This window comes from Phyllobates terribilis, unplaced genomic scaffold (assembly GCF_046119375.1).
Source record: "Phyllobates terribilis strain yellow unplaced genomic scaffold, ASM4611937v1 Scaffold_1__5_contigs__length_1240528914, whole genome shotgun sequence".
Lineage (NCBI taxonomy): Eukaryota > Metazoa > Chordata > Amphibia > Anura > Dendrobatidae > Phyllobates > Phyllobates terribilis.
This window is the reverse complement of record NW_027362761.1, coordinates 564,385,970-564,410,387: the sequence shown is the minus strand read 5'-3', so window position 1 is coordinate 564,410,387 and position 24,418 is coordinate 564,385,970. Positions and strand designations below refer to the sequence as shown.

The 24,418-nt window shown below is 44.4% G+C and overlaps 1 protein-coding gene across 2 annotated transcripts in view; it reads right to left on the bottom strand.

The window, feature by feature from the left end:
- ME2 (malic enzyme 2) overlaps positions 1-22,018 on the bottom strand; it is a 60,837-nt gene extending 38,819 nt beyond the window's left edge. The window contains exons 1-5 of one of the 2 annotated variants that reach the window (XM_073680685.1): positions 21,866-22,013; positions 8,207-8,430; positions 4,990-5,111; positions 3,686-3,819; positions 2,822-2,971 (exon numbers count right to left, since the gene is read on the bottom strand). In XM_073680685.1, coding sequence (XP_073536786.1) covers positions 2,822-2,971; positions 3,686-3,819; positions 4,990-5,097 — 392 coding nt within the window. In that variant the 5' untranslated portion in view covers positions 5,098-5,111; positions 8,207-8,430; positions 21,866-22,013. Of the gene's footprint in view, positions 1-2,821; positions 2,972-3,685; positions 3,820-4,989; positions 5,112-8,206; positions 8,431-21,865 lie in introns of both variants that reach the window. The other variant, XM_073680680.1, reaches the window with a different exon arrangement.
- Positions 22,019-24,418: the final 2,400 nt, after the last annotated feature.

Below are 24,418 nucleotides of genomic sequence, written 5' to 3'. Positions count from 1 at the left end.
AGTCCGAAAAATTGGGCAAACTTTGAAAGTGTCCCCAAGTGCAGTTGCAAAACCCATCAAGCGCTACAAAGAAATTGACTCACATGAGGACCGCCCCAGGAAAGGAAGACCAAGAGTCACCTCTGCTTCTGAGGATAAGTTTATCCGAGTCACCAGCCTCAGAAATTGCAGGTTAACAGCAGCTCAGATTAGAGACCAGGTCAATGCCACACAGAGTTCTAGCAGCAGACTCATCTCTACAACAACTGTTAAGAGGAGACTTTGTGCAGCAGGCCTTCATGGTAAAATAGCTGCTAGGAAAGCACTGCTAAGGACAGGCAACAAGCAGAAGAGACCTGTTTGGGCTAAAGAACACAAGGAATGGACATTAGACCAGTGGAAATCTGTGCTTTGGTTTGATGAGTCCAAATTTGAGATCTTTGGTTCCAACCACCGTGTCTTTGTGCGACGCAGAAAAGGTGAACGGATGGACTCTACATGCCTGGTTCCCACCGTGAAGCATGGAGGAGGAGGTGTGATGGTGTGGGGGTGCTTTGCTGGTGACACTGTTGGGGATTTATTGAAAATTGAAGGCATACTGAACTAGCATGGCTACCACAGCATCTTGCAGCGGCATGCTATTCCATCCGGTTTGCGTTTAGTTGGACCATCATTTATTTTTCAACAGGACAATGACCCCAAACACACCTCCGGGCTGTGTAAGGGCTATTTGACCAAGAAGGAGAGTGATGGGGTGCTACGCCAGATGACCTGGCCTCCACAGTCACCAGACCTGAACCCAATCGAGATGGTTTGGGGTGAGCTGGACCGCAGAGTGAAGGCAAAAGGGCCAACAAGTGCTAAGCATCTCTGGGAACTCCTTCAAGATTGTTGGAAGACCATTTCCGGTGACTACCTCTTGAAGCTCATCAAGAGAATGCCAAGAGTGTGCAAAGCAGTCATCAAAGCAAAAGGTGGCTACTTAGAAGAACCTAGAATATAAGACATATTTTCAGTTGTTTCACACTTTTTTGTTAAGTATATAATTCCACATGTGTTAATTCATAGTTTTGATGCCTTCAGTGTGAATGTATAATTTTCAAAGTCATGAAAATACAGAAAAATCTTTAAATGAGAAGGTGTGTCCAAACTTTTGGTCTGTACTGTATATGTATATATATATATATATATATATATATATATATATATATATATATATATATATATATATATATATATATATATATACACATACACACTGCTCAGAAAAATAAAGGGAACACTTAAACAACAGAATATAACTCCAAGTAAATCAAGAAGTCCACTTAGGAAGCAACACTGATTGACAATCAATTTCACATGCTGTTGTACAAATGGAATAGACAATAGATGGAAATTATTGGCAATTATCAAGACACCCTCAATAAAGGAGTGGTTCTGCAGGTGGGGACCACAGACCACATCTCAGTACCAATGCTTTCTGGCTGATGTTTTGGTCACTTTTGAATGTTGGTTATGCTTTCACTCTCGTGGTAGCATGAGACGGACTCTACAACCCACAGAAGTTGCTCAAGTAGTGCAGCTCATCCAGGATGGCACATCAATGCGAGCTGTGGCAAGAAGGTTTGCTGTGTCTGTTAGCGTAGTGTACAGAGGCTGGAGGCGCTACCAGGAGACAGACCAGTACACCAAGAGACGTGGAGGGGGCCGTAGGAGGGCAACAACCCAGCAGCAGGACCGCTACCTCCGCCTTTGTGCAAGGAGGAACAGGAGGAGCACTGCCAGAGCCCTGCAAAATGACCTCTAGCAGGCCACAAATGTGCATGTGTCTGCACAAACGGTTAGAAAGCGACTCCATGAGGGCCATATGAGGGCCCGACGTCCACAGATGGGGGTTGTGCTCACAGCCCAACACCATGCAGGATGCTTGGCATTTGCCACAGAACACCAGGATTGGCAAAGTCGGCACTGGCGCCCCCTGTGCTCTTCACAGATGAAAGCAGGTCCACACTGAGCACATGTGACAGACGTGACAGAGTCTGAAGACGCCGTGGAGAGCGATCTGCTGCCTGCAACATCTTTCAGCATGACCGGTGTGGCAGTGGGTCAGTAATGGTGTGGGGTGGCATTTCTTTGGAGGGCCGCACAGCCCTCCATGTGCTTGCCAGAGGTAGCCTGACTGCCATTAGGTACCGAGATGAGATCCTCAGACCCCTTGTGAGACCATATGCTGGTGCGGTTGGCCCTGGGTTCCTCCTAATGCAGGACAATGCCAGACCTCATGTGGCTGGAGTGTGTCAGCAGTTCCTGCAAGATGAAGGCATTGAAGCTATGGACTGGCCCGCCGGTTCCCCTGACCTGAATCCGATTGAGCACATCTGGGACATCATGTCTCGCTCCATCCACCAACGTCACGTTGCACCACAGACTGTCCAGGAGTTGGCGGATGCTTTAGTCCAGGTCTGGGAGGAGATCCCACAGGAGACCATCCGCAACCTCATCAGGAGCATGCCCAGGCATTGTAGGGAGGTCATACAGGCACGTGGAGGCCACACACAATACTGAACCTCATTTTGACTTGTTTTAAGGACATTACATCAAAGTTGGATCAGCCTGTAGTGTGTTTTTCCACTTTAATTTTGGGGGTGACTCCAAATCCAGGCCTCCATTGGTTAATAAATGTGATTTCCATTGATGATTTTTGTGTGATTTTGTTGTCAGCACATTCAACTTTGTACAGAACAAAGTATTCAATGAGAATATTTCATTCATTCAGATCTAGGATGTGTTATTTGCGTGTTCCCTTATATATATAGCCAAGACTTTTCTCATGTCATCTTACTTTGGTCTCCGAAAGATATGGCCATATTGTGAGCAGGCCAAGCCGACAGTGGGGGTGTACACGATGGGCATTAACCTTTCAATGTCATCCAGTAATATTCTGTAGAAAAGCTTCTCATTTCTCTCCTGGATGCCCATTATGTAGATGTACCTGGTGAGGAAGGAGAATACTATCAGCACATCATGGAATATTTCACAGTCATATAAAAAGGACAAGCAACTGGGATAGGATATTCACCCAGTAAACCATCTAAACAGATCCAGCATCCAGCACTTAACATATTTTTACAGTGGTTGGAGCTCCATTTTTCTTATACAGAGCTCCAAATTACCTCCATAGAAACAGAAGTAAATGTTAAAATTGTGGTTGCTTTTGGCCACCACTAGAGGGAGCAGAGGAGCTAACTGAAGACATTTATACATTGAGCTCAATAATAAAATTGTATACAGTAAACTCCTAAGCTCCCCCTAGTGGTGGCTGAAGGAAGAGAACATTTTAGCATTTCTTTCTATAATTATGCAGGGGATTTGGAGCTTCGTTGTCAGATGATTAAAGACACAAGTTGGTAAAATGTAGAAATTATACTGTAATAAAAATGCATGTAAACAGTACAAAACCATTTTTAATTATTCCATGAGGTCAGTGATCTCCAACTTGTGGCTCATTTGCAAAACTACAAGCACAAAAATCTTGGGGGTTGTAGCTCTGTAATAAGGGAAGAGCCAGAAACTAGTCCATATTTTACTGTATAGGGGGTTCAGGGTGAAGCAACAGCACCAAAAATGCCCTTTGGGGCAGTAATGGTTGTTAAATAATGGTAGGATGGGTAATGAGGAAAACAAGCCCATACTGAAATCAAATTACTTTTGGAGTGGGTCGTCCATTTTACGGAGGTTCTTGTGAAATCTGGCGGCTTGAATGTCCTGAGTTTCGATTTTGGAAGGCAGGAGGCCTTGGAGGCCGAGGATCTGTCTTTCTTGTAAAGTGAAGGCCATTCCCTGGAGAAAAAAACGGATTCAAGATAGTAAAGGCACAGCGCACTGGGATAGGGGTGTAATAGACAAAAGAGGAGGGGTCCCTTCAAGTACCACAATCTGGGAGGTGGGAGTAGGCGCTAAAGCTGGCACCCAGAAAAGGGAGTGAAGGCACTAAAGCTGGCACCTGAGGGGGAAGGAAAAGAGGCACTGACGCCAGCATCTAGGAGGGATGAGGGGGAGACACTGAAGTTGGCACCTGAGGGGGAAGGAAAAGAGGCACTGACGCCAGCATCTAAGAGGGATGAGGGGGAGACACTGAAGCTGGCACCTGAGGGGGAAGGAAAAGAGGCACTGACGCCAGCATCTAGAAGGGATAAGAGGGAGGCACTGAAGCTGGCACCTGGGGGGGGGGAGGGAATGAGACACTGACGCCAGAACCTGGGGGGGGAGAGGTACTGACACCAGCAACTGGGGGGATATGAGGGGGGGTACTGAAGCCAGCACCTGGGGGGGGATGAGGAGAAAGGAAAGAGGCACTGACGCCAGCACCTTGGGGGAGAGGAAAAGAGGCACCAATGTCAGCATCGGGAAGTAATGAGGGAGAGGAAGGTGCTAAACTCAGCACCTGGGGAGGTAGGGGAAGTGGGGCATTGAAGCTGGCATATGGGGTTAGAAGGCACTAAAGTGAGCACCTGCAAGGGAGGGGGTAGGGTGAGGCGCCACAGCTAGGACCTGTGAGGGGATCACTGACACCATCACCTGGGGTAAAATGGGCACTTAAACAGGCACCTGAAGGGTGGGGAGTGGGAAGGCACGAAAGCCAACACCTGAGGGAAAGGAGGAGGGGACACTGAAACCAGAACTTAGATGGGGGGGGGGGTGGCACCGACGCCAGCACCTGGAGGGGAGTGCTGAGGAGACACTGAAACTAGCACCTGGGGGTGTTTGGGGGTGGAAGACACTAATGTCAGCACTTGGAGTGGGAGAGGGAACTGATGTTGGCACCTGGGTGGTGGGAAGGCACTGAACCCAGCACCAAAATGGGTGTGAAGGAAGGGGGAGCACTGAAGTCGGTATCTGGGGGATGGGAAGGCACTGAAGCCGCTACTTGGGGGTAAGGTACTGAGTCTGGCAGCTGGTGCCAAGGAGGAATGACATTGGGTAACATGGCTTCTTGTTGCCGCCACTCACCTTGTTTGTCCTCGGATTTAGCAGCAGAGCTTTTCCCTTTTCTTTGGTGTGAATGGCGCGGCAGGCCGGAGCCCATGACTGCACTACAACTCTCAGCCTGGACAACATTATGGAGACTCAACCTAAAATATGAACCCAAAACATTACAAAAAGCAAAAGAGGGGAAAAAGCATCTGCACAGCGAATAGAGATACAAAGTACAAAAAGTTATTGGGATCGATCTATGTCCCTGGTTTATTGCTCCTTTTCACTCTGTATTTAATATCGTCATCGATAGATATTCATATTCAAGATGTGAGTCTTCTATGAGGTTCTGCAGCAGCTGGGGCACTGTACTGTGTAATACATTCATTTGCTGCAGAATCTCTTTATGTAGAGGCCACTGAGGGTTTCCCACTGATTGGAGCAGAAAATGATAGACTTCAATACAGCAGCTCAGCAGACAGCATAACATATGACAGGCTTAGATACACTGACACAGCAGACAGTATTACACATCATGCTTAGATACACAAACACAAGAGACAGTATCACACATGATACGCTTAGATACACAGGCCTAAAAGACAGCGTCACACAATAAAGGCTACACAGGCAGGAGACAGGATCACACATGATAAGCTTAGATACACAGGCATAAGAGACAGTATCACAGATGATAGGCTTAGATACACAGGCACGATGTAGGATCACACACCATAGACTGAGGAAGAGTGGCTCAGCACAAAACACACAATTGGCTTCGGTAGATACACAGCATCAGACATTATTGGCTTAGATACACAGCCATAAGAGACAGCATCAGACATTATTGGATTAGATACACAGCCATAAGAGACAGCATCAGACATTATTGGCTTAGATACACAGCCATAAGAGACAGCATCAGACATTATTGGATTAGATACACAGCCATAAGAGACAGCATCAGACATTATTGGATTAGATACACAGCCATAAGAGACAGCATCAGACATTATTGGATTAGATACACAGCCATAAGAGACAGCATCAGACATTATTGGATTAGATACACAGTCATAAGAGACAGCATCAGACATTATTGGCTTAGATACACAGCCATAAGAGACAGCATCAGACATTATTGGCTTAGATACACAGCCATAAGAGACAGCATCAGACATTATTGGATTAGATACACAGCCATAAGAGACAGCATCAGACATTATTGGATTAGATACACAGCCATAAGAGACAGCATCAGACATTATTGGATTAGATACACAGCCATAAGAGACAGCATCAGACATTATTGGATTAGATACACAGCCATAAGAGACAGCATCAGACATTATTGGATTAGATACACAGCCATAAGAGACAGCATCAGACATTATTGGATTAGATACACAGCCATAAGAGACAGCATCAGACATTATTGGATTAGATACACAGCCATAAGAGACAGCATCAGACATTATTGGATTAGATACACAGCCATAAGAGACAGCATCAGACATTATTGGATTAGATACACAGCCATAAGAGACAGCATCAGACATTATTGGATTAGATACACAGTCATAAGAGACAGCATCAGACATTATTGGATTAGATACACAGCCATAAGAGACAGCATCAGACATTATTGGATTAGATACACAGTCATAAGAGACAGCATCAGACATTATTGGATTAGATACACAGTCATAAGAGACAGCATCAGACATTATTGGATTAGATACACAGTCATGAAAGACAGCATCAGACATTATTGGATTAGATACACAGCCATAAGAGACAGCATCAGACATTATTGGATTAGATACACAGCCATAAGAGACAGTATCAGACATTATTGGCTCAGATACCATATGCAGGAGACAGGATCACACATGATTAGCTTAGATACACGGCATTAGAAACAGCATCAGTCATTATTGGCTTAGATACACAGGTATAACACAGTATCACAGCCTAACACAGGCACAATGCAGGATCACACACAAAAAGCTTAGATAGAGATGAACTGCAGACATTAACACTGTATCTAAACCTATTGTGTGATACGGCCTGCTGAATATACGTGTCTAAACCTGTGATACGGACTGTGGACCTGCTGTACCTAAGCCTATTTTGTGTGTGATGCTCCGGTATCACATATAATAGGCTTAGATACACAGGCACCAGACAGTATCTCACACAATAGGCTTAGACTTTGCAGTATTTAACAGTATCACTGTATCTAACCTGTTATACATCTGCAGAGTATATGTGTGATACGGTCAGCTGAGCTGCTGTATCTAAGCCTATCGCAGAATAACTGGAGCAGCTCTGATCTGACTTGAGTATTGGGGGCAGCAATCCTCGCAGCGGTGGGGGACACTGAGCGGAGGGGATGTGAGGGGCCGACGACACAAATGTCAAGAAAGCAAAAGGCAACAGATGAGCGGCGAGGAAGATCAGGGCTGTCAGCGTCACACACCTGTCAGGGTCATCACTCATATCATCCCCATCACTTCACTGAGGTCAGCGGACAAACATGTAATACAAGGTGACCCTATGTGGCATCTCATCCTGCGAGCCACAGCTAATAAAGGAGACCACTCTCCTCCATGACACCCATATATACCCCGACAGAACATAGGGACAGGGATTGTCCTAAAACAGAGGGGTGAGACTCATACTTCCTGTTTTATTTTTTTTTTTTTAAAGGAAGAGTTTTCAGCAGGCTCCTTATCATCAGAGGCAGGATTACTAGTATGACAGTTAAAACCTCTATACATAGCTGATTGGTGGATCCTAATTAATCACAATAACTGATGTCACAGCCGACCCTGGCCCTATTCCCTTCACCAAGGGTTTGCTCACGCTCAATACAAAAGATAGGTTTGGGATCTGACTATTGTGGCTAACATACATGTGTTATTTCCCGAAACAATATTGTGGCTAACGCACATGTGTTATTTCCCGAAACAATATTGTGGCTAACGTACATGTGTTATTTCCCGAAACAATATTGTGGCTAACGTACATGTGTTATTTCCCGAAACAATATTGTGGCTAACGTACATGTGTTATTTCCTATCTATGCAATCCAGATATATTCTGCACGTAAACTGACTTTTGAATGCCGCATGTCAATTCTTCCCGCCAAGTTTGATTGTGGACTCAATCCTTGCAATGCACTGAGCAGATTTTGCTGCAGATATGCTAAGAAAAAAATCTACATAAAATCCACCATGTGTGCAGGTACCTTATAGAGGTGGTTCACTTTCGAAACCCCTTTTCCATGCACTCTGTTTGTGAATAGAGAGGTGGTCATCTCTTGGCCAGAGTGGAGAAGGTCTTTTTCTCTGGAGGACCCATCCTGTCCTGCATTATGCAGACATTCCATTGATATGACTGGATACTCTGTAATACGTCATTTCCCCAGAGGTGGCACTGCAGGGAAATTGAACACTTGTTCCTACTACACTGCTAAAAAAAATAAAGGGAACACTTAAACAACAGAATATAACTCCAAGTAAATCAAACTTCTGTGAAATCAAACTGTCCACTTAGGAAGCAACACTGATTGACAATCAATTTCACATGCTGTTGTGCAAATGGAATAGACAATAGATGGAAATTATTGGCAATTATCAAGACACCCTCAATAAAGGAGTGGTTCTGCAGGTGGGGACCACATCTCATTACCAATGCTTTCTAGCTAATGTTTTTGTCACTTTTGAATGTTGGTTGTGTTTTCACACTCGTGGTAGCATGAGACGGACTCTACAACCCACAGAAGTTGCTCAGGTAGTGCAGCTCATCCAGGATGGCACATCAATGCGAGCTGGGGCAAGAAGGTTTGCTGTGTTTGTCAGCGTAGTGTCCAGAGGCTGGAGGCGCTACCAGGAGACAGGCCAGTACACCAGGAGACATGGAGGGGGCCGTAGGAGGGCAACAGCCCAGCAGCAGGACCGCTACCTCCACCTCTGTGCAAGGAGGAACATGAGGAGCACTGCCAGAGCCCTGCAAAATGACCTCCAGCAGGCCACAAATGTGCATGTGTCTGCACAAACGGTTAGAAACCAACTCCATGAGGGTGGTATGAGGGCCCGACGTCCAGAGATGGGGGTTGTGCATTTGCCACAGAACACCAGGATTGGCAAAGTCGCCACTGGCGCCCTGTGCTGTTCACAGATGAAAGCAGGTTCACACTGAGCACATGTGACAGACGTGACAGAGTCTGGAGACGCCATGGAGAGCGATCTGCTGCCTGCAACATCCTTCAGCATGACCGGTGTGGCAGTGGGTCAGTAATGGTGTGGGGTGGCATTTCTTTGGAGGACCGCACAGCCCTCCATGTGCTCGCCAGAGGTAGCCTGACTGTCATTAGGTACCGAGATGAGATCCTCAGACCCCTTGTGAGACCATATGCTGGTGCGGTTGGCCCTGGGTTCCTCCTAATGCAGGAGAATGCCAGACCTCATGTGGCTGGAGTGTGTCAGCAGTTCCTGCAAGATGAAGGCATTGAAGCTATGGACTGGTCCGCCCGTTCCCCAGACCTGAATCCAATTGAGCACATCTGGGACATCATGTCTCGCTCCATCCACCAACGTCACGTTGCACCACCGACTGTCCAGGAGTTGGCGGATGATTTAGTCCATCTCTGGGAGGAGCTCCCACAGGAGACCATCCGCAACCTCATCAGGAGCATGCCCAGGTGTTGTAGGGAGGTCATACAGGCACGTGGAGGCCACACACAATACTGAGACTCATTTTGACTTGTTTTAAGGACATTACATCAAAGTTGGATCAGCCTGTAGTGTGTTTTTCCACTTTAATTTTGGGGGTGACTCCAAATCCAGGCCTCCATTGGTTAATAAATGTGATTTCCATTGATGATTGTTGTGTGATTTTGTTGTCAGCACATTCAGCTTTGTACAGAACAAAGTATTCAATGAGAATATTTAATTCATTCAGATCTAGGATGTGTTATTTGAGTGTTCCCTTTATTTTTTTTAAGCAGTGTATATTGATCGCAGCTGATCACTAAGGACACACTGTGACCAATTCATTGTTCAGAGACCGTCGTTTTATTTTTTATTTAAAAAATCTTTGCTACACAAGATATACACTGATGAGCAAAAGGGTAACAATGTTTTGAACTTTTGGCTTTCAGGCTCAATATCTCACCATCCTCTACTGCTTCCAACATGAGACTACCATCATTTTATAGACATTCATCTTGGCTTTCTCATACATAAATCTGACTTGCAACTATTGAGCCTATGATTAGTTATGCAGATTCTTGTCATGTCACTGCATTGTTACTGTTTTGCTCCTAAAAATCTAAATTTGGATTTCAGCACTGTCTGAATCCTTCTGTGCATGCTCTCTATCAGATTAAAGCATATGCTAAATAGTTGCAAGGCAAATTTATGTATGAGAAAGCCAAGATGATGGTAGTCTCACGTTCAAAGCAGTAGAGGATGGTGCAATATGGAGCCTGAAAGTCAAAAGTTCAAAACATTGTTACCCTTTTACTTGCCAGTGTATTGCAAAGTTGCTAATTTTCGAATCACAGAAATCTGCTTCTTTGTCCTCGTGGAATGATCTTTCACTCTTAATTCGTGGGTAAAATCTGTATTTAATGAAGGCAGATGTTCACATTACTATGACCGGAAATGTCAGTTGGTGCTCATAAGATTCTATGGAGGGTGCAGGGAAAGGAGGAGGGAGGAGCTAGAGACAGACATTCTGCTGCAAGTTCTGCTGAAACAGTTAGGCTATGTTCACACTAGGCATTTTTTTCAGCTGCGTTTTACAGTACCAGCAAAGTCTATGAGATTTCAGAAATCTCATGCCCACACATTGTTTTTTGTGTCACCAGTATTTTGTGCTTTGCATGTTTTTTTGCACAATAGAGCATGTCACTTCTTTCAGCGGTTTTGCAGTGTTTTCCACCCATTGAAAGTAATGAGCAGTGACAAAAATGCTGCAAAAACGCAGGTATCAGGTTTTGCTGTGTTTTTTGTGCCAAAACCTGATGAAATTGAATAGGTAATTTTTTATTGTCACTGAACTCTATCAGCATGCATAAAGACACAAATGGATAGTGAAAAAAACGCAGCAAAAAGCAAGGAAAACCTGCATTTTGGAGGCAGAAACTTTCCTGCCAAGAGATCAGGTTTTGCTGCAGGAAAAAAAATGCTGAAAAAAACGCCTAGTATGAACAGAGCCTTACAGTCCTCCATAGGACTTTATGAGCACCAACTGTCATCTCTCTCAATAATGGGAAAGTCTGTATTCACTGAAGACAGATTTAATCTTTGAATTGAGAATTTTGAGAATGAACGATCAGTCCAGGAGGAGAAAGCAGCAATTTCTCTAACAAGATATATTACAAACTTTTTTTTTTTTTTTTCACATGTACTATTAATTTATAAAAAAAAATTAAAAAATGAAACTGATGGTAACTTGTTAAATCAACCATGCAATGACAATGAAACAGATTACTGCTGTATTAGATGACAAATACAAACTGCTGCCAAGTTGCAGGAACAGGAGAATAAACCTATCATTAGCTACCGCACAGGATATTTATGTCTCCGGATCCTGATCGTACAAGGCAGGTTAGGCCGGGTGCAGGCAGATCCTGCTTTACACAACCGGCGTCCTGCATTGTCAGACGTAACCTTTCAAGAGTGACAAGGAACAGAAACCAGCAGCGTCAGGCCACGAGGACCAGAATATCAGCAGATGTGTCCTGTAAATGAGACTCTGCTGACACCAGCACACTGACCCGAGCCCCAGACAAGCGGCGAAACCGCGAATGGATTTCAGAACGCAAGTCACATGAAAGACGTTTCCTGATCAATGAGATGTCACTGATGCAGAAAGTGATAAATATAATGGCTGTAAAGCGCTGTGGAATTCATGGTACTATATAAAAGTGAGTAAAATAAAATTAATAAAAGGCTCCACAATTCTGAGCCTCCTGGTTCACACAGTCCTACACAGCCAGAGCAAGCGGGATGGAAGGATATGACATTTGCACTATACCAGTAAATGTCAATGCTAGAGATAATTGGACCCAACCTTAAAGTTTGGGGTTCGTACTGGACAGAGAGAGAATTTGAGCTCTGAAGTTCCGGTAAAGTTCTGGTACCCGAACCGAACTTTGGATATAAAGTTCAGTTGGGTACCAGAACATGAACTTCCACGGGTCTGCTCATCCCTATTCAATGCAAAACCATACATACAGGGTTAGATATATCCACCCAAAATGTGGGGTGGAAATGAACACGCCAGGAAAAAGTTTTCATTGTCAGTGGGAATCCCAGAGTTCGGTCCTCCACTGATTGCAGAGTGATGACTTATCTTTGCAATATACCATCACTAATATGGGAATACCCCATTGTGACTTGGCTTAAAGGGGCTTTCCAGTTTCAGAAAACCCATGTCCCCTGGCTGCAGTGTGTTTGAAAAAAAAAAAAAAAACTAAAATGAGCTTCACTCGCCCTCTTCAGTTTCAGTGCTGAATATCTGTGATTGTTATTGCCTGCAGCGCTGACATCATATTGACAGCGCTGCAGCTAATCAGTGAGCTCAGTGGCTCTGAGCAGTTCATGCAGTTAACTAGAGTACAGCTGACTGATTGGCTGCAGTGCTGTCGACATCAGCTCTGCAGGAAATAACAGACGCCCAGAAGAGTGGTGGAACTTCAGCGCTGGACCTGGGGAGGGTGAATCTTTTATTTTTTTTTAACAAACTGCAGCCAAGGGACAGGTTTTCCTAAACCAGAAAAACCCCTTTAAAACTAGAAAAGGCAGTCAGAAATTGTGGCAAATTTAGTAAAAAAAAAAACTGATGAATCTTTCAAGTCGCGTTAAACCTTTTTCTCTTGCTGAGGTCTCATTCAGATGTCAGTTTTCATTTTTGGGCTGTTTTTTTTTCCAGGGACCTATTGATTTGAATGACATTTGTCTGTTTTATATCCGCAGACAATTGGTCTTAAAAAAAGAAAAATGGATATGTGAAAAGCCCCATAGTCTGTAATGGGTGTGTAAAAACCACAGACAGAACACATACATGAAAAATTAATGTCCTTATATGTATTAAATGGAAATCTTCTGAACTTGTTGACCATCTGACGTGTATGGAGGCCAACTCTTCCCTGACAGATGATCTCGGGGAAAATAAGGATCCGGCAAGTCCGATTTCAGGCTGATCTTTTTTGTTCCCTAAGGGTTTCACATTGTGTTTTTGCCCGTGTTCGTTGGTCCCATCGAGGCTTGCGTCCGGACCCCCTGCAAAACGGGATTCGGGCTTATGTGCCGTCGGGACCATTGACCATAATGGTGCCGACAGAGTCAATGTGTGCTCTGCCGTGCTTCATTTTCGGGGGTATACGCCTACTGCAGGCGGACACTCAGACGTTGACTGTCAGCACCCACCATTATGGTCAAAGGCCTTGTGGGCACATACGCCCCAAACCCGTTTTGCGGGGGGTTCGGACACAAGCCCTGATGAGACCAACGCGCGTGGGCAAAAATGCAATGTGAAAAGAGCCGATAAGCAGACTCTGGTCTCAGTTCTCTCACAGAGAACATAGCAGCACGAACACTCCTGTGTATGGGAGAAACAGCCAAGATGGCTGCCGGGGGGCCGACCGATAGCTATCAAAAGTGTATGGGGGTTTTTATGAAATGCAAAAAGTATAATAAGGGGTCTTCAAATATAGAAATAGGTGGAGAAAACAAAAGTGTATGTTGCCCATATCAACCAACCACTGCTCAGCTTTCATTTTGTATTCTGCTGCTAAACAATGAAAGCTAAGCTGTGATTGGTTGCTATGGACAACAAAAGACAGTATCTTATTAAAACTTTCTTTGCAATCCATAGCAACCAATCAAAGCTCAGCTTTCATTGTTTAGCAGCAGAATACAAAATGGAAGCTAATTGGTGATTGGTTGCTATGGAACCACTTTATTAAAACGGTCTATGCAGCCCATAGCAACCAATCAAAGCTCAGCTTTCATTTTGAATTCTGCTGTTAGAATATGAAAGCAGCGCTGTGATTGGTTGATTTAGACAACAAAGACTGTATTTCCTAGAGAATGCTTTTAATAAATCTTCCCCATAGAGCGTAAAGTTTGTAAGGTTTATAAGTAATGAGTGTGACATCTGTAGCCGAGATATTCCCTGACAAGATCTAGTCCCGGCAGATTACCAGATGACATAGCAGTAATGCCTCATCTACCGTGCCATGGCTGACCTGTGTAGGAAACATTTCTGATATATGAAGTCTTAGTAACCATTAACGGATGCAAATGCTGCAGAGGGCACAATGTACATGCACAGATGTAGCAGGCCTGAATTTGTTATGAGACTAGATTTCATTAAAGGGTCTGTGTTTTTCCTGCTAAGGCTGTGTGCACACACTGAGTATTTGCAGCAGATTTTTCTGCGCCCAGTATTTTAGCAGAAAAAAAACAGTGAAAAAATGCTCACTTTTTTTTTTTCTAGTTACTTAAATGGGTTAAAAACGCTGCGCAAACGCTGAAAGAACTGAGATGTGGAGAATGCTTTGATGCTTCAAATCTGCAAAGAAAAAAAAAAAGCAGCACGAGATTTCAGAAATCTCATTCATTTTGCTGGAATTGTAAAACACTGCGTTTTTCCATAATAAAAGCAATGCAAAAAAAAAAACCACTCAACGTATGAAAAAGCCCTAAGAGTGCCATGGTTGTATCCAATATGGCGGCTCAGCCCCATGCATGTGAACAGGGTCAAAACTGCAATACCAGGTGCTGTATCCAGGGAAAACAAAATAATGCATAAAACCTATAAAACGTCCAAAAATATAATGATATCATGACTTAGATTTCACCTATAATTATGATTTAAAGAGGTTGTCCATTACTAACATATTGATGACCTCTCGTCAGAAGGACAACACCAGACACCCACACCAACCAGCCGTGATCAGCTTCGAGGGCGGCCAAATGTAAAGGTTCATTGGACTTTCCCGGGTATTAGACCTGATCTCCCATCACTTGAAGGAAATAAGGTGCATGGCTTGGAAGCAGCAGCTAATAAATAATGCATGGAGCTGTGTGTTCGGCTCCCTACACCCGCAGCTAATAACACCTGATCGATGGGTATGTCGGACCAGATGGATCCGATACTAATGGCAAGTCATCAAAATGTTAGACCTGGACAACCAAACAATAAAAAGTCAAATTTAGTGCATCAGCATAACTATTTTGTTTAGAATATACTGTCATATTGCCTTTTTTATGTTCTAGTTTTTGATGTTTTTTCAACTGTTTTTTAATTCACCAACTACAAATTTTTTAAAAAGTCCTAAAAAAGTTTTGTGCAAATGTACACTAGATCCCGTGAATCTTATATTCACCTGGAATTTCTGCCCAAATTTTGTGACATTTTAGCGGAACGTGTGACATTATGCGCCAAAGGGCTGAAGACAGAAATAAAAGCACATTTTTCATTTTGCACAAAATTCATGAAACACATGGGCCATGTTAAAGAATATGGTGCAAAAAATGTAAATGAATAGCACAAGACACAACACATGAAAAGTGACGCAAAATAAACTGATAAATCAAACCCATAGTCTCCCTAGGATTTTTTGGGGGGTTTTTTTGTTTGTTTTTTTAGAGGTGGGGTGGGGGGAAATTGGATATGACTATTCTTTAACAGCTATGTGATGAAAAGAGACATCATATTTTTCTGACAAGTAATGTCATTGTCACATCTGACTGCATATGGCTGTGAAGGTATCAGGTACATCCGAGGAGCTCCACACCCTGATCCTAACAAAAGAGGATGAAGAGGAGAAAATGGCAAGAAGATGAAGGAAGAAAGTATACTGTGAGAAAAAAAACTCCACAGATACAAAAATACATCGGCCCTCCCGTGCGGCGTAGTATACAGAGGAGGTGTCCCGTGGGGCGTAGTATACAGAAGAGGTGTCCCGTGGGGCGTAGTATACAGAAGAGGTGTCCCGTGGGGCGTAGTATACAGAGGAGGTGTCCCGTGCGGCGTAGTATACAGAGGAGGTGTCAGTTCTTATAACATGTCGGCTTTCCTTTTCTTAGAACTTGACTTCTGTTAATCTTCTTAGAAATTATTTATACATTGACAGCGGAGTGTCACCTGTACCCTGACACTGTGTAATCGGTGCGGACGTGACACTATTGCCAAGTGTGAGGCCTGACTAGGAAATGCTTCATTCCTTTTCAGCAGGAATAACACAGGAACAGCAGAGATAAGACAGCCTACAGCAGGGCGCAGGCACCTTACGGCAGAGATCAGAGTGCAGCGACCTTACGGCAGAGATCAGAGCGCAGCGACCTTACGGCAGGGCGCAGGCACCTTACGGCAGAGATCAAGGCGCATGCAACTTACGGCAGGGCGCAGGCACCTTACGGCAGAGATCAGGGCGCAGGCACCTTACAGCAGGGCGCAGGCACCTTACGGCAGAGATCAAGGCGCATGCAACTTACGGCAGGGCGCAGGCACCTTACGGCAGAGATCAGGGCGCAGCGACCTTACGACAGGGCGCAGGCACCTTACGGCAGAGATCAGAGCGCAGGCACCTTATGGCAGAGATCAGAGCGCAGGCACCTTACGGCAGGGCGTAGCCTTACGGCAGAGATCAGAGAGCAGCGACCTTACAGCAGGGCGCAGGCACCTTACGGCAGAGATCAGGGCGCAGCGACCTTACGGCAGGGCGCAGGCACCTTACGGCAGAGATCAGGGCGCAGCGACCTTACGGCAGAGATCAGGGCGCAGGCACCTTACGGCAGAGATCAGGGCGCAGGCACCTTACGGCAGAGATCAGAGCGCAGGCACCTTACGGCAGGGCGCAGCGCTCTGGGATGTGAACATTGCTGATTGGGATTTTCTGATTATCTTACACGCTCCCTGTTTCCGTTCCCTCCACATCAGTTCTCTGTCGGTGACCAATTTGGTGCATTCACGAAAGTGATATTTCGGGGCCTATCCATAAAAGCTGCGATCTGATTGGTCGCTCAGGGTGGCCCGGCTCCTATTTATTTGCTTTGCTTTTGAAGCCATTGCATAATTGTGGCGTCCAGTCTCCTAGTTCGTGTACAAGCTACTTATTAAAACCGGGTTATCTGATAACGTCTGGCACTCATCGCAGTCATGTGACCCTGTGATGTCAGCACTGATGTATTATAAGATTCAGGAGTCATTGCCAATTAATATAATAATGCTGGTTTGCCATTTAAGAGTGTGGGAAAGCTGGGTGACAAATATAAGGTACAGCAAAAAAAAGACAGAAACAGCTGTATAGAGGCCAAGTTTGGTATTGCAGCTCGGCCCCATTCAGGTCATTTCTCGCCCCGGGACAAGAGAAGTGCTGATTCTGGAAGGAAAAAGCCAGGTTTAAAAATAAAATCACATTGGTTTCTGAATTTTGGAGGAAATGATCTTTAACACATAATTTCTTGAAAGCTCAGCATCTCGCGTGCAGCTACTACAACTCTGCTCATCCTTCACCTCCTGATGCATGTGACTTCTTGCAAAACAGCACAACTCTGACACCTCTTATATCCTGTGGCCCCTGGGTGCCACATTCTATGGACTCGGAAAATCAGTCTAGTATCAATGCAGCAATCGCTATGGAGCAGTGCATGCTGGGAGTTGTAGTTCTGCAACAGCTTGGATATCTTACCGTCCTGGGGGTTGCACAATACAAGGCAGATGTGCCCAGGATAAACACTAACAGATGGCGGCACAGGACTCGGCCCACCCCCAACACAGGACTCTTCCCCCCCAAATACAAGAAAAGCTGCAGCATCACGTGTCCAACTGTGTAGTGATAGGAAACCTATACCGGCTGCATGGTGTGGGACTACAAGTCCCAGCATGTCAATGCCAGTGTGTGTGTGTTATATGAGTATGGCAGATGGCTTTACACAATATGTATCTGTGCCTAACATCGGATACCATCTGTGGGCTCCTGTCTCTAAACCGATCCTGTGACCCCAACGGCTGATCTATACAAGCCCTGAATGTGATACCATCGGCAAAACTATGTATCTAAGCCTATTGTCGGATACCATCTGCCAAGCTCATGTATCCAAGCTGGAGATATGCAGGTGGCATCAGACATTAGATACATGATATATGAGCTGGGCAGATAGTGCTTCTATCACATTATATACTTAGAAACACCGCTCTGCAGACTGTTTCACACATTATATGCTTAGATACACAGCTCTACAAACTGTATCACACATTATATGCTTAGAAACACTGCTCTGCAGACTGTATCACACATTGTAAGCTTAGCTACACAGCTCTGCAGACTGTATCACACATTATATGCTTAGAAACACTGCTCTGCAGACTATCACACATTGTAAGCTTAGCTACACAGCTCTGAAGACTATCACACATTATAAGCTTAGCTACACAGCTAAGCATATAACCTGTGATGCAGTCTGCTGAGCAGTGTATCTAAGCATATAACCTGTGATGCAGTCTGCTGAGCAGTGTATCTAAGCATATAACCTGTGATGCAGTCTGCTGAGCAGTGTATCTAAGCATATAACCTGTGATGCAGTCTTCTGAGCTGTGTATCTAAGCATATAACCTGTGATGCAGTCTGCTGAGCAGTGTATCTAAGCATATAACCTGTGATGCAGTCTGCTGAGCAGTGTATCTAAGCATATAACCTGTGATGCAGTCTTCTGAGCTGTGTATCTAAGCATATAACCTGTGATGCAGTCTTCTGAGCTGTGTATCTAAGCATATAACCTGTGATGCAGTCTGCTGAGCTGTGTATCTAAGCATATAACCTGTGATGCAGTCTTCTGAGCTGTGTATCTAAGCATATAACCTGTGATGCAGTCTGCTGAGCTGTGTATCTAAGCATATAACCGGTGATGCAGTCTTCTGAGCTGTGTATCTAAGCATATAACCTGTGATGCAGTCTTCTGAGCTGTGTATCTAAGCATATAACCTGTGATGCAGTCTGCTGAGCTGTGTATCTAAGCATATAACCGGTGATGCAGTCTGCTGAGCTGTGTATCTAAGCATATAACCTGTGATACAGTCTGCTGAGCAGTGTATCTAAGCATATAACCTGTGATGCAGTCTGCTGAGCTGTGTATCTAAGCATATAACCTGTGATGCAGTCTTCTGAGCTGTGTATCTAAGCATATAACCTGTGATGCAGTCTGCTGAGCTGTGTATCTAAGCATATAACCGGTGATGCAGTCTGCTGAGCTGTGTATCTAAGCATATAACCTGTGATACAGTCTTCTGAGCTGTGTATCTAAGCATATAACCTGTGATACAGTCTGCTGAGCTGTGTATCTAAGCATATAACCTGTGATACAGTCTGCTGAGCTGTGTATCTAAGCATATAACCTGTGATGCAGTCTGCTGAGCAGTGTATCTAAGCATATAACCTGTGATCCAGTCTGCTGAGCTGTGTATCTAAGCATATAACCTGTGATACAGTCTGCTGAGCAGTGTATCTAAGCATATAACCTGTGATACAGTCTGCTGAGCTGTGTATCTAAGCATATAACCTGTGATACAGTCTGCTGAGCAGTGTATCTAAGCATATAACCTGTGATACAGTCTGTTGAGCAGTGTATCTAAGCATATAACCTGTGATGCAGTCTTCTGAGCTGTGTATCTAAGCATATAACCTGTGATGCAGTCTTCTGAGCAGTGTATCTAAGCATATAACCTGTGATACAGTCTGCTGAGCAGTGTATCTAAGCATATAACCTGTGATACAGTCTGCTGAGCTGTGTATCTAAGCATATAACCTGTGATACAGTCTGTTGAGCAGTGTATCTAAGCATATAACCTGTGATGCAGTCAGCTGAGCTGTGTATCTAAGCATATAACCTGTGATACACTCTGTTGAGCTGTGTATCTAAGCATATAACCTGTGATACAGTCTGTTGAGCAGTGTATCTAAGCATATAACCTGTGATACAGTCTGCTGAGCTGTGTATCTAAGCATATAACCTGTGATACAGTCTGTTGAGCTGTGTATCTAAGCATATAACCTGTGATACAGTCTGTTGAGCTGTGTATCTAAGCATATAACCTGTGATGCAGTCTTCTGAGCTGTGTATCTAAGCATATAACCTGTGATACAGTCTGCTGAGCTGTGTATCTAAGCATATAACCTGTGATGCAGTCTTCTGAGCTGTGTATCTAAGCATATAACCTGTGATGCAGTCTTCTGAGCTGTGTATCTAAGCATATAACCTGTGATGCAGTCTTCTGAGCTGTGTATCTAAGCATATAACCTGTGATGCAGTCTGCTGAGCAGTGTATCTAAGCATATAACCTGTGATGCAGTCTGCTGAGCAGTGTATCTAAGCATATAACCTGTGATGCAGTCTGCTGAGCAGTGTATCTAAGCATATAACCTGTGATACAGTCTGCTGAGCTGTGTATCTAAGCATATAACCTGTGATACAGTCTGCTGAGCTGTGTATCTAAGCATATAACCTGTGATACAGTCTGCTGAGCTGTGTATCTAAGCATATAACCTGTGATACAGTCTGCTGAGCTGTGTATCTAAGCATATAACCTGTGATACAGTCTGCTGAGCTGTGTATCTAAGCATATAACCTGTGATACAGTCTGCTGAGCTGTGTATCTAAGCATATAACCTGTGATACAGTCTGCTGAGCTGTGTATCTAAGCATATAACCTGTGATACAGTCTGTTGAGCTGTGTATCTAAGCATATAACCTGTGATACAGTCTGTTGAGCTGTGTATCTAAGCATATAACCTGTGATACAGTCTGCTGAGCTGTGTATCTAAGCATATAACCTGTGATGCAGTCTGCTGAGCTGTGTATCTAAGCATATAACCTGTGATACAGTCTGTTGAGCTGTGTATCTAAGCATATAACCTGTGATACAGTCTGCTGAGCTGTGTATCTAAGCATATAACCTGTGATGCAGTCTTCTGAGCTGTGTATCTAAGCATATAACCTGTGATACAGTCTGTTGAGCAGTGTATCTAAGCATATAACCTGTGATACAGTCTGCTGAGCTGTGTATCTAAGCATATAACCTGTGATACAGTCTGCTGAGCTGTGTATCTAAGCATATAACCTGTGATACAGTCTGCTGAGCTGTGTATCTAAGCATATAACCTGTGATACAGTCTGCTGAGCTGTGTATCTAAGCATATAACCTGTGATACAGTCTGCTGAGCTGTGTATCTAAGCATATAACCTGTGATACAGTCTGTGGAGCAGTGTATCTAAGCATATAACCTGTGATACAGTCTGTTGAGCTGTGTATCTAAGCATATAACCTGTGATGCAGTCTGCTGAGCAGTGTATCTAAGCATATAACCTGTGATGCAGTCTTCTGAGCTGTGTATCTAAGCATATAACCTGTGATACAGTCTGTTGAGCAGTGTATCTAAGCATATAACCTGTGATACAGTCTGCTGAGCAGTGTATCTAAGCATATAACCTGTGATGCAGTCTTCTGAGCTGTGTATCTAAGCATATAACCTGTGATACAGTCTGTTGAGCAGTGTATCTAAGCATATAACCTGTGATACAGTCTGCTGAGCTGTGTATCTAAGCATATAACCTGTGATACAGTCTGCTGAGCTGTGTATCATACAGTATGAGCTTAGATACACAGCTCAGCAGACTGTATCACATATAAACATTGCACTGTGTCTGGAGTACTTGATGACTGCCCCTGTCCTTCTCTGGGTCATGCTGGGACTTGTGGTTCCCCACCAGATGATGGACCCAGCTTAGCACTGGTATTCTGGGTATTACCACACTACATCCCCGCAGGCGCCATCAGATCCAGATGCGGTCACTCCCTGCAGGGGGCGCAGGGAGCAGGGTGGGCATCTTACCTGCAGCTCTGCGCTGTCACAGGAGGGGAGAGGAGTCCAGGTGAGGACCGGCCAGCTCCACCACCGGCAGCCGGAGCGAGCAGCACAGGATGGGGACCGGGAAGGAGGAAGGGGGCGGGGCACAGGGCGCGCTGCTGATTGGGGCCAATGGAAACCCCGTTAAGGTGGGCAGGCTGCAGTTCCCCAGGCCTCCGCTGTGAGCCCGGCGCTGTAGAGCAGCACTGATACAATGTAACACGTGACACCTCTGATACATTAGAAGGGTCATTACTGAGCCCCCACAGGACAGCAGGTGCTCAGCCCGAGCCAGCCCTTCTTGAGGGGGGGTGATAGGAGTAATGTGGTTCTGCCTATGGCAATTCAAATATATTAATAACCAAATGTGGACTTGTTCCTATCTGGTGTAACCATAGTGTTTGTGATATAACACTTTCACACGAAAAACTGTGACAAAATGTCGTTCATTAACCCCTTCGCAACCCTGGGATTTTCCGCTTTTGCATTTTCGTTTTTTGCTCCCCTTGTTCCCAGAGCCATAGCGTTTTTATTTTTTGGTCAATATGGCCATGTGAGGGCTTATTTTTTGCGGGACGAGTTGTACTTTTCAACGGCATTACTAGTTTTACCATATTGGGTACTGAAAAACGGGAAAAAAATTCCAAGTGCGGTAAAATTGCAAAAAAAAGTGCAATACCACAGATGTTTTTTTTTTTACTACATTCACTGAATGATAAAAGTGACCGGCCATCATTATTCTCGAGGTCATTACGAGTTCGTAGACACCAAACATGTACAGGTTCTTTTTTATTTAAGTGGTGAAAAAAATTCCAAAATTTGGTAAAAAAAAAAAAAAAATGGCGCCATTTTCCAAGACCCGTAGCTTCTCCATTTTTCGGGATCCGGGGCTGGGTGAGGGCTTATTTTTTGTGCACCGAGCTGATGTTTTTATTGATACCATTTTGGGGTAGATCCGATGTTTTGATCGCCCGTTATTGCATTTTATTGCAATGTTGTTGCGACCAAAAAAACGTAATTCTGGCGTTTAGAATTTTTTTCTCGTTACACCGTTTACCGATCAGATAAATTATTTTTTTATATTCATAGATCGGGCGATTCTGAACGCGGCGATACCAAATATGTGTATGTGGGTTTTTTTTATAATTATTTTATTTTGAATGGGGCGAAAGGGGGGTGATTTAAACTTTTATATTTTTTAAATATTTTTAATATTTTTAAAAACATTTTTTTTCACTTTTTGCTTGCTTCTATAGTCTCCATAAAAGACTAGAAGCAGCACTTGTCTGATCGCCTCTGCTACATATAGATGATCAGCAGATCACCTGTATGTAGCAGAAATGGTCCTGTGCTATGAGTGCTGACCACTAGGTGGCGCTCATAGCGACCAGCTCATGACAACCACTGGAGTCTGCTGCAGACCCAGGGTTGTCATGCCCACCCATTGGTGACCCGCGATCACGTGACGGGGTCACTGATGGGCGGGGTAAGTGAAATGCTTCCGGCGCGGCGATGTTAAATGCCGCTGTCAGAGATTGACAGCGGCATTTAACATGTTAACAGCCGCGGTTGGATCGCGATTCCACCCGCAGCTGTTGCGGGCACATGTCAGCTGTAATAATCAGCTGACATGTGCCCGGTTCAGTGCGGGCTCACCGCCGGAGCCCTCACTGAATCGTGGGATTACAGCCTGTGCGTACTAATATGGCACAGGCTGTAAAGTGGTTAAAGTGGTTGTCCACTACATTTTTATTGATAGGTCATCAATGTCTGATCGGGCTTGGTCCGGCACCCTCCTATAAATAGGCAGCAGATGTGTAGTACCCTCCCGCGGCCACTATCAGATGATGGAGCAGCTCCACAACTGAGCATCTCTGGCCAGCGGCCGTCACCGATAATAGCTGATCAGTGGGGATGCCGAGTGTCAGACCCCGACTATCTTAAGGATAGGTCATTAATAAAAAAGTAGTGGACAACCTGTTAAACATAATAAAAAAGAAACTTTTTAGGGCCACATTTAAAGAGAGCCTTTCACCACTTTTTTCATGTTGACCTGGACACATAATGTAATAAAGGCTGAAAAGCAGAATTGTCATTTAGTTTTTTCAAATTTCGACTCTCTGTTGCAGAAATAATAGTAATCAAAAGTTTTGGCACCTAATGAGTTAACCTTTGTTTAGTCCGTGTGGGTGTTATCAGATAGATTTCACTAGGGGGTGTGTACTTCTCCCTGTATGATGCTGGCCAATCATAAGCAGCTAGATACACAGCAGAAAAAGGACACGCCCCCACGGCAACTTAAGTTTCTCATTGTGTAAAGTTTTATTCACAGGTCAGTATTTTTCATCAGTGTTTGTATGTCAAAACCAGGAGTGTCTCTAAAACATAGAACAGGTGTCAATCATTCAATCATAGTTTTTCTCTGTAAGGCTATGTGCCCACGATGCAGAAATGCTCCGGATTTTTTCCTGAGCGTTTCTGCATCTCCTTGGCGGAAAAAACGCATGCGGATTGTACATGCGGATTGTACATGTGTTT